The 16,163-nt window shown below is 43.4% G+C and overlaps 1 protein-coding gene across 1 annotated transcript; it reads right to left on the reverse strand.

Moving 5' to 3' along the window:
* Positions 1-1,262: 1,262 nt before the first annotated feature.
* On the reverse strand, positions 1,263-14,560 carry LOC117525817 (gastrin/cholecystokinin type B receptor-like). The gene is made up of 3 exons (XM_034187747.1): positions 13,740-14,560; positions 1,521-3,296; positions 1,263-1,435 (listed from the first exon to the last, which is right to left on the reverse strand). Exons 1-2 carry the CDS (start codon positions 14,558-14,560, stop codon positions 2,324-2,326), a joined length of 1,794 nt encoding a protein of 597 aa, XP_034043638.1. The 3' UTR covers positions 1,263-1,435; positions 1,521-2,323.
* Positions 14,561-16,163: the final 1,603 nt, after the last annotated feature.

The following is a 16,163-nucleotide window of genomic DNA, read 5'->3' on the forward strand; positions in this document are numbered from 1 at the left end:
ACAACTTCCCAACTTCATTGGAATTAGGGTTGTTGTTAAACAATTAGTTTAACTCTTATAGTGTTAGATAACAGCACAGTATTAAACCAACTCACAAATAAACTCAGTGTTAACCAACTCAGATAAGTAAACTCAAGTTTTAATCAACTCCGATCACAGCATTAAATCTCTTGTTAATGTTAAACCAACCCTTAAACAATTAGAGTTTAACTCTTAGAGTATTAGTCAGCTTATCACAGTATTAAACCAACTCGTAAATAAACTCAGTGTTAACCAACTCTGATCAAAGCATCAAACTAACTCTTAACAGTGTTAAAGCAACCCTTATAATTAAACAAATAGAGTTTAACTAACTCTTATCATAGTGTTAACCAATTCTGATCATAGCATTAAACCAACTCCGTGTTAAATCAACTCTTATCACTGTTAAACCATCAGTGTTAAACCAGCTGTTATTACAGTAAAATTAACTACCACAGAGTTAATTTAACTCTAATCAACTTGATGAGAGAGTCAAACTATCATAAAATAAACACTATATTAGAGTTGAACAAACTGTTTTAACACTATGACAATTTGGCAGAGTGTATTTTAGTCTGCAGAATTTATTGTGAGTTACTTCATGGCTCTGTTGAAAAGGACACAAAATAAGGATCATTAGCAAGTGAAAAAAAAAAAAATTTAATTATCTGGTGTGTGAAAAGATCTGAATCCTCAAAGATTTGTTACTTGTCCTTTTCAAATCTATTGACATGTCAGCGACCAAATCCAAAGCTCTCAGGTCACATGAAATTGAAAACACTTGGTACCCCCCCCCCCACCCCCCAACCACACCTCAATTCACTGGCTATAGTAGGTCCTTTAATTCCACTTATCACTCTTAACAAGTACACTTTTTCTTTTCTGTTGACCTGATGGCAGGACCTAACGTTCCCTTTCTGCAGGAAAAAAGAATTGTTCTACTGTGTTTTTTTACGGCGTTATTTATGGTAATTCACACTTCTCGTGATGAATGTGTGCTGATTTACATGCGTAGAGGCGTAATTCATAGGCAATTCTCTGAATTTGTGAGCATTCCTGGCATTGCAAGTTTGTACGAGTCGGCATAGTAAAAAAGGTACGATCTGTTTTTACCCAATGCCAAAATATTGCCATCGGGTATTGCGAAGACTTTGCGTCCGTCCATCCGTCTGTCTGTGCTCAGCATAAGTCCAGTCCTATTACTGCCAGAGTCTTCAAATTCACAGGGAACATTCTTGGGACACAAACCTTGGGCAAGTTCAAAGATGGCTAACCTTGACCTATTTTAAGAAGTCAAAAGGTCACATTCTGTTTCCTATTTTTATGCTCATACGGCCGAGGGTATTTTAGTACTGTGTTATATCAAAGTTTATGAAGCTGTTCATGCATGAGCGCCATTGTTGGGGACATTATACTGAGCAGATTCCAATGTTTTGTGACAAAAACAAACCGACACATGTCATCATTCAGGTAAGGTCAAGTCTGGGAGCATGCTGCACATCACTGCATACACCACACTACAGAACTGCCTGGGGTCTTGGATGGCAACCGCCCAGGCAGACAACTTGTTCATGCCCACGTCTTAAAGTACAAATCTATTTGCTGCAGCCAGGTGGAACGTGGGAGATCCCTTGACCTTCTCCAGGCACTGTGGTCCTCAGCACTGAGACACTGTTGTCACAGCTGCTGTTCCCTCTCTTACTCTCCACAAGTAAGTGCTTGTTTGACAGTCATTCCAGTGGCACCCGAGGATCCGCTGAAGAAACCTGGTGCCAAAGACATCTAGTTGTCTCCTTAGGTGACAGGTAACCATTAGAAAAATAACTAAAAATGAATAGAATGTGATTCAAGCAGAAACTTCATTGCACTTTTCCCCCTGTTTGATTATTGCTTCAAACAGATGTCAGACATGACTGCAAGAAGCAGATGAATTGTTTATGACAGCGACTTGCCCACCATGGCACAATACATCCATCCTTCCTTCTGATAATTGTTGTTTTTAGCCCGAGGCTACTCGACGTTCCACCTCTGTACGCCTCACTCATTCACAGCTCCGCTCGCACAACCTCCAAAGATTATCATTATTATCATATCATTATTGAGCGGAGGACCTGATGCAGATGGAATACTCCACAGACACAGGAGGAGGAGTGTAGTCCAGTCAGTTAATCCTCAAGACAAACAACGGCTTTGGCGTGGGATTAATCCACGCTGTCGAGTGTGAAGTGTGAATCAGGTGCTGCTGTATTTGTTGGAACTGCCTGCACAATCAGGAGCATCTTCTTCCCCGTTCATGCAGGATTCACAGAGTGGTCATCGTTTCATCCATAGCATCTCCCATCACAGAGTAGACCTTTGATTGTTTGCTACGATACACCTCAAGGTAGCAGAAGTTGTCTCTACCCATGCTCATGATGTCTTTTTTGGTTGATGGACCGCATTTATCCCCTGAATCCCTCCTCAAAGGCAGCAGGTCCATTTTTACAGAGTCGTTCATTAACGGTAATAATCCAGTGTGCTCATTCACAGAGTGCCTTCTTGTCAGTGTGATGTCAGCATGGTTTACGGGCTGCTGGAGTGTGTGGAACAAGGCGCCATCGTACACACTGGGACTGGACCGAAACCAGTCTGAAATACTGTGTTCTGAACCTCCTCTGATCTCGCTACTGTCCCTAACCTTCTGCCCCAGACCTTGAACTCGAGCCAAGCTCAGCAGCCTGGGAATGGTAACCATGGATGCAGACGCTGCCACGGCTGCAGCAGTGACAATACGGCAGTCAGACGTAGCCGCTTTTGCGTCTGTAACCACTGTGGCAGGAGAAGACACTGCGGCTGAGTGGGTATATGAAGACGTACCGAAGAGAGATGCCACTTTCTGGTAGTAGCGTGTCCGTATGACTTTAGCCGAGCGGTACAGATCCCCAATAAAGCAGTAACAGATGGGATTTAGGCTGGAGTTGGTCAGGCCCAGCCACTGGACAAATGGCCGTGTCTGCAAAAGCCACGACGGCGGCCTTTCCTTGCAGTCAATCCAAAGGTCAGCCATGTAGAGGGGCAGCCAGGACACTGCAAACAGCAGCACGAGACACACCACCATCTTAGCGATCTTCTGACGGGTCTTAAGACGCGAGGCGTGCAGAGCTTGGCTACGAGGGTCAAGATCAGAGAAGGTGGATTTCTTTCCTTCCCAAAGCTGCCTGCCAGTCAAGAAGCCTATGGTAAGGTTAAAGGTCACCGGCAGGCAGTAGAGCATCACAAACAGCAGCACACTGTATCTGTGAACCAAAGAAGAAGGAAATGATTAAAAGTGGTATTTAGATTTATATACACACACACACACACACACACACACACACACACACACACACACACACACACACACACACACACACACACACACACACACACACACACACAGTGGTCGTCTTCATAATTCCATTTGAAATGAAAGCTCCAGCTTCATTTCCTTGGTGATTCATCACTGAATACCACTTTCATCCAGTCATCCACACTCTATGATTGCTTCTTTTTAACCCGCTGGAACCATCTTTGCTCACGTTTAGGTGTCGGCCTTAGCTTGTTTTTGGTCCTGAAAATATGTAAACTCCATTTCATTCAGCAAATTCCTGTCAAAACAGCGACTCCATTTTCCTGCTCATTTGTTTTTCCATTTCTTTTGTGGTGCATTTTCTATTTTCAAAGCATATTGCCTTGAGTTTTCCGTACCGATGCTTTGACCTCTTTGCTGGTATACATGCATGTTTTCTTGCCACACTTGCTGTTTGATTTTCTTCTTAGAGGAATTTTAGTATTCTTCCCACTGTTTCAGTTGGCAACTTTCATGTTGTGGTCATGTTTCCTTCCAAATAGCCAAAAAGTCCAAAAGCTCATATGTAAGCATACTGATTTGCAGTTTTAGGCCTTTATTGTATACCCATCAAAAAGCACAAAGTCCAGTGCAAGTGTTATTGCTACTTTCCACAAGACAAAATCAACCAGTGCCCACAACCTCTACATAGCAGTACCTAAACGGTTGGTCTAAAAATGAAGCATGAAAGGGTGCAGAGGTGGTGCGTTGATATCTTCCATCACTAAAAATTGTTTGCACCTTAGATCATCAAAAACCTGGTCTGATGTGCAGCGCTGTAGAACAGTACAGTCAGATGCACCTCACATAAATAGCCTCACAACACACGTACACTCCTGGACATATCAACACCAGGCACCTGTGTACAACACCAATTCCAATGAAGTTGGGATGTTGTGTGAATTGTAAATAAAAACAGAATACAATGATTTGTAGCCTATCCCACTAGCAGTCATAGGGCTGGGATTGTAAAATATACAGCAAAAGTTAATTGAAAACAATTATTCAAGGAAACAAGAGTAAACGCACTCAGTAACACCCCCCTACCCAACAAAAATAAAAAACTTGCTGCAGTACTGCTTCACCACAGGGAGCTTTGGTGTCCACAGTGTGCTGTGACAGGTTGGAGTGAATCAGTTAATAAACCAAAAATAATTTCACTGGCATGTGTTTCCTCAGGATCACAGTGCCGTGTGCCCGGTGCACTCCAGTTTACAGGGAAGGACAGGTGCCACTCTAACTGGTTGGTATAGTGACTGGAGTACAAAACACCCATGAATAATGAACCTGGTAAACCCAACCATTTTATAATCAGTGCCTGGCTTCACAGTGGTATTTCCTACAGGTTAAATACCAAAATGGTCTTGGACACACCCCAAATGGGCTAAAAGTCCTTTGGGGCACTTATCCTTGGGTATGTTTATGTTAGACATGCAATCGATGAAATTATTACATTTTTTTTTATCTAACTAATCTGGGAAACAATTTGTCTTTAATTCAAATAATATTTAAATTGGTGGTACGTTTCACAAAGGCAGAATGTTCAGCTAGTAAACAAAAATAATTGTTTTGTGTTATATCTGTGATTTGTTACCGTGTTATAAAATTTTGCTGGAGGTTTTAATCAACTTATCTGTAACACACAACACTATTTGGCACACACCTGCAGAGTTCTTACCAAACAGATTAAAGTCCATAAAGAATAAATGGCAAATCGGAATTAAGAAAAAGTCAGACAGCGATGTGAAAACAGAAATACCGCAGGGGATAAAACCACTCGAAGCTTTCCTCTAGAACGACTTTCTGTTTGAGCTGCTCCAAAAGGACATTACATTTTTTACAAAAACTCTTGACACACCCGGCTAAACTCTGAAATGCCAACAAAAGATGACTGATCAAGCATTCTGCATCGCCTCACGTCGCCGCTTCGGTTACAAGCTGCATGTAAAACCACTGCAAAGGCTGCAGCCAGAAACTGACCACAGGGTTCCAAATGTGCTTTTTTTTTGTCTGTTTGAGGCTAAATAATCACTCTAGCACATGATACAACAAGGAAAATTGAGAAAATGTTGAATAAAACATTGCAGTTGGCACTATGAAGTGTTTATTTGTTGGCTCTGGCATTGCCAGTCTTTTGTGTTTTCTTGTGATTAAAAAAAGAGCAAAATTGCAGAGTGATTTTGTCTGCTTGTAATTTGCATAGAGAAAACAAGTCACCAACAAGTGATGGTTAGTCACATGCAGTATTGTACAACCCCTGGCAAAAATTATTGAATCACCGACCTCGGAGGATGTTCATTCAGTTGTTTAATTTTGTAGAAAAAAAGCAGATCACAGACATGACACAAAACTAAAGTCATTTCAAATGGCAACTTTCTGGCTTTAAGAAACACTGTAAGAAATCAGGAAAAAAAAATTGTGGCAGTCAGTAATGGTTACTTTTTTAGACCAAGCAATGGGAAAAAAAATATAGAATCACTCAATTCTGAGGAATAAATTATGGAATCATGAAAAACAAAAGAACGCTCCAACACATCACTAGTATTTTGTTGTACCACCTCTGGCTTTTATAACAGCTTGCAGTCTCTGAGGCATGGACTTAATGAGTGACAAACAGTACTCTTCATCAATCTGGCTCCAACTTTCTCTGATTGCTGTTGCCAGATCAGCTTTGCAGGTTGGAGCCTTGTCATGGACCATTTTCTTCAACTTCCACCAAAGATTTTCAATTGGATTAAGATCCGGACTATTTGCAGGCCATGACATTGACCCTATGTGTCTTTTTGCAAGGAATGTTTTCACAGTTTTTGCTCTATGGCAAGACGCATTATCATCTTGAAAAATTATTTTACCCCAAACATCCTTTCAATTGATGGGATAAGAAAAGTGTCCAAAATATCAATGTAAACTTGTGCATTTATTGATGATGTAATGACAGCCATCTCCCCAGTGCCTTTACCTGACATGCAGCCCCATATCATCAATGACTGTGGAAATTTACATTCTCTTCAGGCAGTCATCTTTATAAATCTCATTGGAACGGCACAGCATCATCACCTTGCCCAATGCAGATTTGAGATTCATCACTGAATATGACTTTCATCCAGTCATCCACAGTCCATGATTGCTTTTCCTTAGCCCATTGTAACCTTGTTTTTTTCTGTTCAGGTGTTAATGACGGCTTTCGTTTAGCTTTTCTGTATGTAAATCCCATTTCCTTTAGGCGGTTTCTTACAGTTCGGTCACAGACGTTGACTCCAGTTTCCTCCCATTCGTTCCTTATTTGTTTTGTTGTGCATTTTCGATTTTTGAGACATATTGCTTTAAGGTTTCTGTCTTGATGCTTTGATGTCTTACTTGGTCTACCAGTATGTTTGCCTTTAACAACCTTCCCATGTTGTTTGTATTTGGTCCAGAGTTTAGACACAGCTGACTGTGAACAACCAACATCTTTTGCAACACTGCGTGATGATTTACCCTCTTTTAAGAGTTTGATAATCCTCTCCTTTGTTTCAATTGACATCTCTCGTGTTGGAGCCATGATTCATGTCAGTCCACTTGGTGCAACAGCTCTCCAAGGTGTGATCACTCCTTTTTAGATGCAGACTAACGAGCATATCTGATATGATGCAGGTGTTAGTTTTGGGGATGAAAATTTACAGGGTGATTCCATAATTTATTCCTCAGAATTGAGTGAGTCCATATTTTTTTCCCTCTGCTTGGTCTAAAAAAGTAACCGTTACTGACTGCCACAATTTTTTTTCTTGATTTCTTATAGTGTTTCTTAAAGCCAGAAAGTTGCCATTTGAAATGACTTTAGTTTTATGTCATGTCTGTGATCTGCTTTTTTTCTGCAAAATTAAACAACTGAATGAACATGCTCCGAGGCCAGTGATTCCATAATTATTGCCAGGGGTTGTAGTCAAAGCCCAATCCCTCAAGACCAAAGCCAAGGATTTGGCCTCCAAAACCCAGGGTTTGACCACTATGAACAAGACCAATTCACTGACACCCCCAAAGGCCCAGACCCAAGACATTGGACCCCCCCCCCAGGCAAACCCAAAGCACTGACCCCCCCAAAGTCAAGACCAAGACATTAATCCTCCTTCACCCCCCAAAGTCAAGTCCAAGGCTTTGACCATCCCCCTCACCCAAGACCAAACCCAAGGCATTTATCACTCCAAAATTAAGACTAAGACACTGACCCCGCAACCTCCAAGATAGGGCTCTGTCTGCCAAAGTTGTTATGTCTAAGGACTGACAACTCAATTCCAAGGCTTTGCTCCCCCACCTACCCAAGGCTAAACACAAAGCATTGATCCATCCATCCATCCATTTTCTTCCGTTTCATCCGGGGTCAGGTCGCGGGGCCAGCAGCTCAAGAAAAGCCACCCAGACCTCCCAATCCACACACACCTCCCCCAGCTCCTCTTCACCACAACGGTCCGACACAGTGACCGCATCACTGCAGACACTGCACCGATTCATCTGTCGATCTCACGCTCCATCCGTCCCTCACTCGTGAACAAGACCCCAAGATACTTAAACTCCTCCACTTGAGGCAAGGACACTCCACCAACCTGAAGAGGGCAAGGCACCTTTTTCCGGTCGAGAACCATGGCCTCGGATTTAGAGGTGCTGATTTTCATCCCGGATGCTTCACACTCGGCTGCAAACCGTCCCAGTGCACGTTGAAGATCCTGATTTGACGAAGCCAACAGAACCACATCATCCACAAACAGCAGAGGTGAGATTCTGTGGTTCCCAAACCAGACCCCCTCTACACCCTGGCTGCTCCTAGAAATTCTGTCCATAAAGGTAATGAACAGAACCAGTGACAAAGGGCAGCCCTAGCAGAGGCCAATGTGCACTGGAAACAGGTTTGACTTACTACCGGCAATGCGAACCAAGCTCCTGCTGCGGTCATACAGGGACCAAATAGCCCTTAGCAAAGGACCCCAGACCCCATACTCCTGGAGCACCCCCAACAGGGTGCCTCGAGGGACACGGTCGAACATGTTCTCCAGATCCACACAGCACATGTGGACTGGTTGGGCGAACTCCCATGAACCCTCGAGCACCCGATGGAGGGTGTAGAGCTGGTCCAGTGTGCCACGACTAGGATGAAAACCACACTGCTCCTCCTGAATCCGAGGTTCGACTATCGGTCGAATTCTCCTCTCCAATACTCTGGAATAGACCTTACCGGGGAGGGTGAGGAGTGTGATCCCCCTCTAGTTGGAACACACCCTCCGGTCCCCCTTCTTAAACAGAGGGACCACCACCCCGGTCTGCCAATCCAGAGGCACTGTCCCTGACCGCCACACGATGTTGCAGAGGTGTATCAACCAAGACAGTCCCACAACATCCAGAGACGTAAGGTACTCAGGACAGATTTCATCCACCCCAGGAGCCTTGCCACCAAGGAGCTTTCTGACCACCTCGCTGACTTCGGCCTGGGTGTTGGATGAGTCTGCCTCTGAGTCCCCAGTCTCTGCTTCCTTTTTGGAAGATGTGACGATGGGATTGAGGAGATCCTCAAAGTATTCCTTCCACCGCGTGACAACATCCCCAGTCAGGGTCAACAGCTCCCCACCCACACTATAGACAGTGTTGGCGGAGAGCTGCTTCCGCCTCCTGAGGTATCGGATGGTTTGCCAGAATTTCTTTGAGGCCAACCGATAGTCCTCCTCCATGGCCTCCCCGAACTCCTCCCTCCCCAAAAGTTACAACCAACGGATTGAGCTCCGCCCTAACCCCATGGCCCCAGCCAAGGCTTTGACCGCTTTAGGTGTCAAGACTAAGGATGGAAAACTCAAGGCCAATGCATAAATAAATTAAAATGGATCAAACAAAGATAAAGGTACACACAAAATAAGCACTGAATGTGGACTTTTATATCCAAAACATGGTACATTATGAATGTAACTTACTGTTACTCTAGTCTCAAGCCCAATGTTTAACCACTAGACCATCACCTCCCATCTTTCCATTGTATTTGTACTGGATTTGCCAATATTTGAAAACAGCATGTATATGAAGCATTTTTGCAGCAGTTATCAAGTGCCTTCATTTTTACAGATGAAATGTCAGCTGTCTCTAAAGTGGGTTGACACTCATTACCAGTTCCAAGTGCAGCAGTATCTTTACAGATTTTTCACAACTGTACAAATTTAAAAAAAAAAAAGCCCAAATGCCCATCTTCCCCTGTTCCATCACTGAAAAGTGCAGTTGGACACATGTTCAAAATAGATGACATACAGTATATCCCAGCATGCCCCTGGAGCTTCAACCATAAGAAAAACAGAATCTCTGGAGCAGGTTTTTCAAACCTAACATCTGCCATCCTGCCTCCATCTGCTGATTTTCTCTCCTGTTGTGTTCGAGTGTGGAATGAGTTTCAGCTATTTTGTTGTCACCCCAACTCCAACATGGTTTGGAAAAAAAAGGTGCAGCACCATCAAGCCTGAGGTGTGTTTGTGCTCATAAACTCGACTCATTGTGACACTCTCATCTGAGCTCATATTAAATGCCTGACAGAGCAGGTCGCAGCTCAATATCCCATAAACAAGCGAAAGGTAATGCCTGTAAATCTGAAAGCAAAATAATCTTTGTACGTTTATGGACCATTGGCAACACTTTATATTATGGCCCTTGTGAAATGCAGTACTTATCAGATAAAAAGGCCTTTATTAAAGTCTTTATATCATTATTATGTGTTAATAACACTATATAACACTATAACTGCTAATTAATGTGTAATTACTTAAGTATTAATCTCAATGATGCAACAAAAAACTCAACAAGGATAAAACAATGAGTTAGTTAAGTTTAATAAATATCAAACAATTAACTCACCAAAGTAGTCAAATGGCTTGAAGACCACCAAGAAGTGCACTTATTGTAGAGCACAATTTTAGACTGAATGATCATCAACAAACCCAAACTTCGAAATAATTTATGTTATGATTAAACTGACTTGAAGTCTGTAATATGTTACTGTAAACATTTGTCTGTAACACAATATTGTAACATTTTTGTTATGTGTCGACGCGGGTTGAGGAGCGGACCTGCGTCTGACCGAACCCAGCGCTAAAATAACCAGAAAGCAGTTCCAATAACAAAACAATTTATTTTTCCACCCTCTGGTGCATAACAAAGTGTACGAACAAAAGCTGCGTCAGTCTGGCGGAGTGAAGGATGGCACGCTCTCCAGCGCCCAAAAGGATCGAAGCCCGGCGCTTCTGGACCCACGTTCACCGCTAAACACCCCGCAGGTGGACACGACAAACCGACTCTCTGCGAAGGATAGAAAAGGTGAGGTAAGTCAGCAGCTACAACTAATATCCTTCAAAAGGCACACACTATCAGCAACACATTCAGGTCTGTATTTAAGCTTTATGTAAATGAGCAGCTTCTCACAACAGGTGGAGGATCATCAGTCCGCATGCCACGGCAGTGAGAAGCGAGCTGCACAATTCTCATCAAAGTTCAAATATACTGCGTAACAAAATACCAAGTTACTGTTAACAATTAGTCAAACAATTAATCACCTCTGATGTGTGCTGACAGCATGTGTCCCTCACCCTTCCTCCTTCACAGGCACGATGTGTCAAACCCAGGCGCGGTCCTCAGCGTCTCACAAACGAACATCACAAGGTCGAGTTCCCGGCAATTCTGCTTGAATCACACATGACTTAAATGCAGAACACCATCTCATTATCTGCTTCAGCTGAAAGTCTTTAAGGTTGCACGTGAGCACCATCCACAGGTGCTGCACATCATGTTGATGAGGGTGAAGGGCTCTTCTGCCATCACCTTCTCCACAGACAATAAATCAGTTTGCATACCACCTGGAGAGCAAAGAAAAGAAAAGAACACCAAAACGTCCAGCCACACCCCCCCAACACACAACAATTTTACTGTAATCCCATTACATGTGTCTGTAATGCAGTACTGTAATGTAACTTTAATCCCATTACATTTGTCTGTAACACAGTATTGTAATGTGTTACTGTAATCCCATTACATTTGTTTGTAACAGTACTGTAACATGTTACTGTAATCCCTTTACATTTGTCTGTAACAGTATTGTAACATGTTACTGTAATCCCTTTACATTTGTCTGCAACAGTATTGTAACGTGTTACTGTAATCCTTTTACATTTGTCTGTAACACAGTATTGTAACATGTTACTGTAATCTCATTACATTTGTCTGTAACAGTACTGTAATGTAAATGTAAATCCCATTACATTTTTCTGTAACAGTACTGTAACATGTTCCTGTAATCCCTTTACATTTCTCTGTAACACAGTATTGTAACCCCCTCACATGCATCTGTAATCCAGTATTACAATATAACTATAATGTAACTGTAATCCCATTACATGTCTGTAACACAGTATTGTAACATGTTACTGTAATCCCATTACATTTGTCTGTAATGCAGTACTGCATCATATCTGTAATCTCATTGCATTTGTCTGTAACGGTATTGTAACATGTTACTGTACTCCCATTACATGTGTCTGCAACACAGTATTGTAACATGTTACTATAATCCCATTGCATGTGTCTGTAATGCAATACTGTAACGTAACTGTAATCCCATTACATTTGTCTGTAACACAGTATTGTAATGTGTTAATGTGATTCCATTACATGTCTGCAATGCAGTATGGTAGAGTAACTGTAATCCCGATACATTTGTCTGTACCACACAGTATTGTAATGTGTTACTGTAATCCAGATACATTTGTGTAACACAGTATTGCAATGTGTTACTGTAATCCCATTGCATGTCTGTAATGCAATACTGTAACGTAACTGTAATCCCATTACATTTGTCTGTAACACAGTATTGTAATATGTTACTGTAATCCCATTACATGTATCTGTAACATAGTATTGTAACATGTTAATGTGATTCCATTACATGTGTCTGCAATGCAGCATGGTAGAGTAATTGTAATCCCAATACATTTGTCTGTACCACAGTATTGTAACGTGTTACTGTAATCCCATTACATATGTATGGAATGCAGCACTGTAACATGTTATTATAATCCCATTAGATGTGCCTGTAACACAGTACTATAGGCTGTGACTGTTGTGAATTCAGTAATCACATTACAGTGCCTCAGACCGTGCACCAAAATTAGTGATGCAGCTTGAGAAAGATGGGAGAGCTTGAAGGAACATTCAGTGGATGGTGATGCTTACGTGAGAAACAGTTTCCATAAAGTTGGAGGTGAAATGTGTGGATTAAACAGGTTTGTTATTTTCCATGGCATTTTTTCTGCACACACAAGTCAAACGCCTGTTGATTACTTTAAAAAAATAAGATTACCTTGGTTTGAATAACTGTCAGAAATAAGTGTGTGTGTGTGTGTGTGTGTGTGTGTGTGTGTGTGTGTGTGTGTGTGTGTGTGTGTGTGTGTGTGTGTGTGTGTGTGTGTGTGTGTGTGTGTCAGCTCTTGCCTGTGGCTTTTGTGCTAAAATGCTCCGTAGGCTTTAAAGATGGTTAATTAAACACAGTCAGTGAGGGAGAGGGAGGGAGAGAGAAAGAGAGAGAGAGACAGACAGAGAAAGAGAGAGAGAGACAGACAGACAGACAGACTTCCTCTAACAGTCAGAATTTGTTGCATGTCTGCAGTGCACGACCTGACTTTAAGGTTTGGCTCTCGACTGTAAGTGACACATTACTTTCCACAGACAGTAAAGAAGTAAGGCAGAAGTAAGGCAATACATTTTTAAATATATAGTCAGTAATGTGTAATACATTACTTTTTTTAGTAACGACCCCATCACCAATGTGCAGTAAGGCCGGTGTGAGAGGTTGCTGGGACTGAGTTCCAAAACTGCTTAGCAGTGGAGCTCAGTGTGATCGATACTGCTGCTAAACGCAACATGGAGAAATGTTACGTAAAGTTGCGTACATCTGGGTGTAGCGGCTTACTCTGCGTTGTGCTTTTGATTTGACTCCTCTCACTCGCTCCCCTCTGGATACAAACTCACAGTCTCTGGCATGGGAGGCGGACGCTCTGACCAGTCGGCTAAAATCTGGGTTCTGGCCCGAGTGGTCTGAGTATCCTTTTGGCTGCCACGGAGTGAGGCCTATTGACTACCACATGCACAGCGCCTCCTGCTGGCCTAGGTCACACAGGAAAAAAGTTAAATAAGCTGAAGTACACACTACCTGTGTTACCAACATAGTGGAGCAAATATTCTAGAGGGGATGGTTCAGTATTTTACCAGGTAATAGGTCTAAAATCTGCATGAATCTTCCACGTATCTTCTCGTCCCCCCCGTCTGTGCAGTTACAATGACATTATTGGATCGTACATACCCCTGTTTGAGGCGAGGCTCAGGCCACTCTTCTTGACAGACCAAGATGGCGAACGTTCCAAGGCTGATCTTCCGCAGCCGGTTCATCACCGCTAATGGAGCGCACATCACCGACGACACTGTCCACACCATAGCAACTGTCGCCAAGATCCGACTGCGGGTAAACATGGAGCGAGCTCGCAGTGGAGCTCGAACGCTGTAGAAGCGGTTTACGCTGATCACCGTTAGTGTTAGCACGCTGGCTGAGACCGACACGGCCTGCGTGAAGGGCACTGCGCGACACAGGAGGTCACCGTAGACCCAGGCGGTGTAGATCTTGCTTCCCAGGGTGATGGGCATACACACACAAACAACAGCCAGGTCACACACCGCCAGGTTCACCAGGAGAGTGCGCGTGGCGCTAACACCGGCCAACCGCCGGCTGCGCCTGTTGGTGAGGACATACAAGGACATGAGGTTCCCAATGAAACCCAAAATGAAGGAGAGACAGTACATGATGGTCAGCATGATGGTGCTGGGCTCGTGGAGGGTCCAGAGCAACATGCGCTCCAAGTCCGCCAAGTCATTAGACCACAGAGTGGACGGAGATGGGGAGAAGAAAGAGGAGGAAGGTGGGTAAGATGTTTGTTGAAAGGATGAAGATGTGGCAGAGAGGAGAGAGTAGTACAGGTCGAAGGAGGAGGAAGTGGGAGGGCTGAAGGTGGAGGTCAGCATGAGATTCCTGTAGAAGCTGTAGGTGTGGTTGACTCTCCTGTCAGAGACATTTCCCCGCTGCAGTGAGGAGAAGCTCCAGTCTAGCGGCTGATCCTGGAACAACCCCATGCTGCTGTTTGGAGAAACGTATAGGACTCTCTGGTCTAACTGGACAGCATTCCCTAGGACTTGACTAAAAACCATCAGTCAAACCTGCCACAAAAACCATCCCAAACTGGATCCACATTCCAAAAACCAGTTCCTCTTCGGGTATGGCCTCCTGTGTTGTAGTCCCACTGTGGGTAAAAACCGAAGTCATGATTCCCCGTCTCCTGGACCAGCTGGAGTCATGAGCCATCCTGCGTAGTCCTTATGTAACATATTTAGATTTGTTAATTCCTCTTCACCTGATAATCCATCACCAGCCGCAGTTTGACTCTCTCACCTTGGAGGATGGAAAACCTGGTGGCGATCCCTCTGTCATCACCTCATAGATTCCGTCGAAGCTGCAATCACATCCATTTAGGTGTTCTGTTTGGGGCTTCCCACCTGCGGCTCTTTGGGAGCTATTTAAGACCAAATGAAAACAAATTAAACGTTGGGGAAACAACACATTTGCATAAAACCTTCTAGTAACGTTCAGGGAAGTTTTTTTTTTATATAAACTGTGAAGTTAATTGTCCTGTTTTTTATCTCGTCAGCACCCACAAATAATAGAACCATAGAACAAAAAACAAAGCAAATTAAAAGTCATGACTGGTTTAAACTAAAGCCAAACAGAACATTTACTGACCGTATCAGATACTGACTGAAGATCTGCACCAAACCAGGACAAAGTTGCTTCTACTCATCACCCACAGGCGGATTCTCCCTTAGAATCCACATGCGAGACCTCAGGCAGCGGAGAGACGTGTTGGGCTCAAAGCGCTAGGGGTTCCGACAGAAACGAGATCCTCTCATCACATCTCGTATGTCTGCGCTCCTGCCAGCACAGAGCCATCCGAGCCGCTGCAGGACTGAATGTCAGAGCAGGAAGAAGTGAGGAGTAGATGCTCCACACACACAGACTGAGAGAGAGAGAAGAGTGAGAGGGAGGGAGACAGAAGTTGTAGAAGCCCTGAATGTTTTTTTCATTTCAGTGCAAAATAATTAATGTTTTTTTCTGCTATAAAACCAAAATCAGAAATAAGATATTCTCACTCTTGTTATCATCGAAAAAACACCATCCATCCATCCATCCATCCATCCATCCATCCATCCATCCATCCATCCAGGTCGACGTTTGAAGCCCAACATGTGCCCCCTTTGAGTGGTGTTTCTGTCTGCGTGGGTTCACGCCACATTGTCAGCTGCCATCGCCGTGCACGCCGTCATTCGATGTCTGCCGTACTGTTTCCTCACCACAACTCTCACATCTGTGTTCATCTTCCAAATAGCCTGGGGGCAGCTGCTGGCGCCCCCCCCCCCCAAAGGGAATAATTTAAGCAACTGATTGGTTTATTTCACATTATGCCCAAAACACACCCATGACTAATTAAGTGACTAAATTCAACCAACTGCATCCTGTGCTTTACTCTGAGGTCAGATTACTCATAGCAAAGTGGATTTGGACACGCCTCTAAATGTACTGAAAAAGCACAGCGTCTATCCATCCATCAAGATAGGGCCCTAAAATGACAACCCTGCGTGCTACCTCTTGTCCAGTGTGTACTGGGCATAGGTTCCAGGCCTC

The sequence above is a fragment of the Thalassophryne amazonica genome, chromosome 15 (assembly GCF_902500255.1).
Source record: "Thalassophryne amazonica chromosome 15, fThaAma1.1, whole genome shotgun sequence".
NCBI lineage: Eukaryota > Metazoa > Chordata > Actinopteri > Batrachoidiformes > Batrachoididae > Thalassophryne > Thalassophryne amazonica.

Coding starts and splice junctions, on each gene's coding strand:
- LOC117525817 (XM_034187747.1), bottom strand. CDS start 14,560: ATGGGGTTGTTCCAGGATCAGCCGCTAGACTGGAGCTTCTCCTCACTG. Junction 3,297..13,739: donor GAGCCTCGCCTCAAACAGGG/GTATGTACGATC, acceptor TTTGGTTCACAG/ATACAGTGTGCTGCTGTTTG.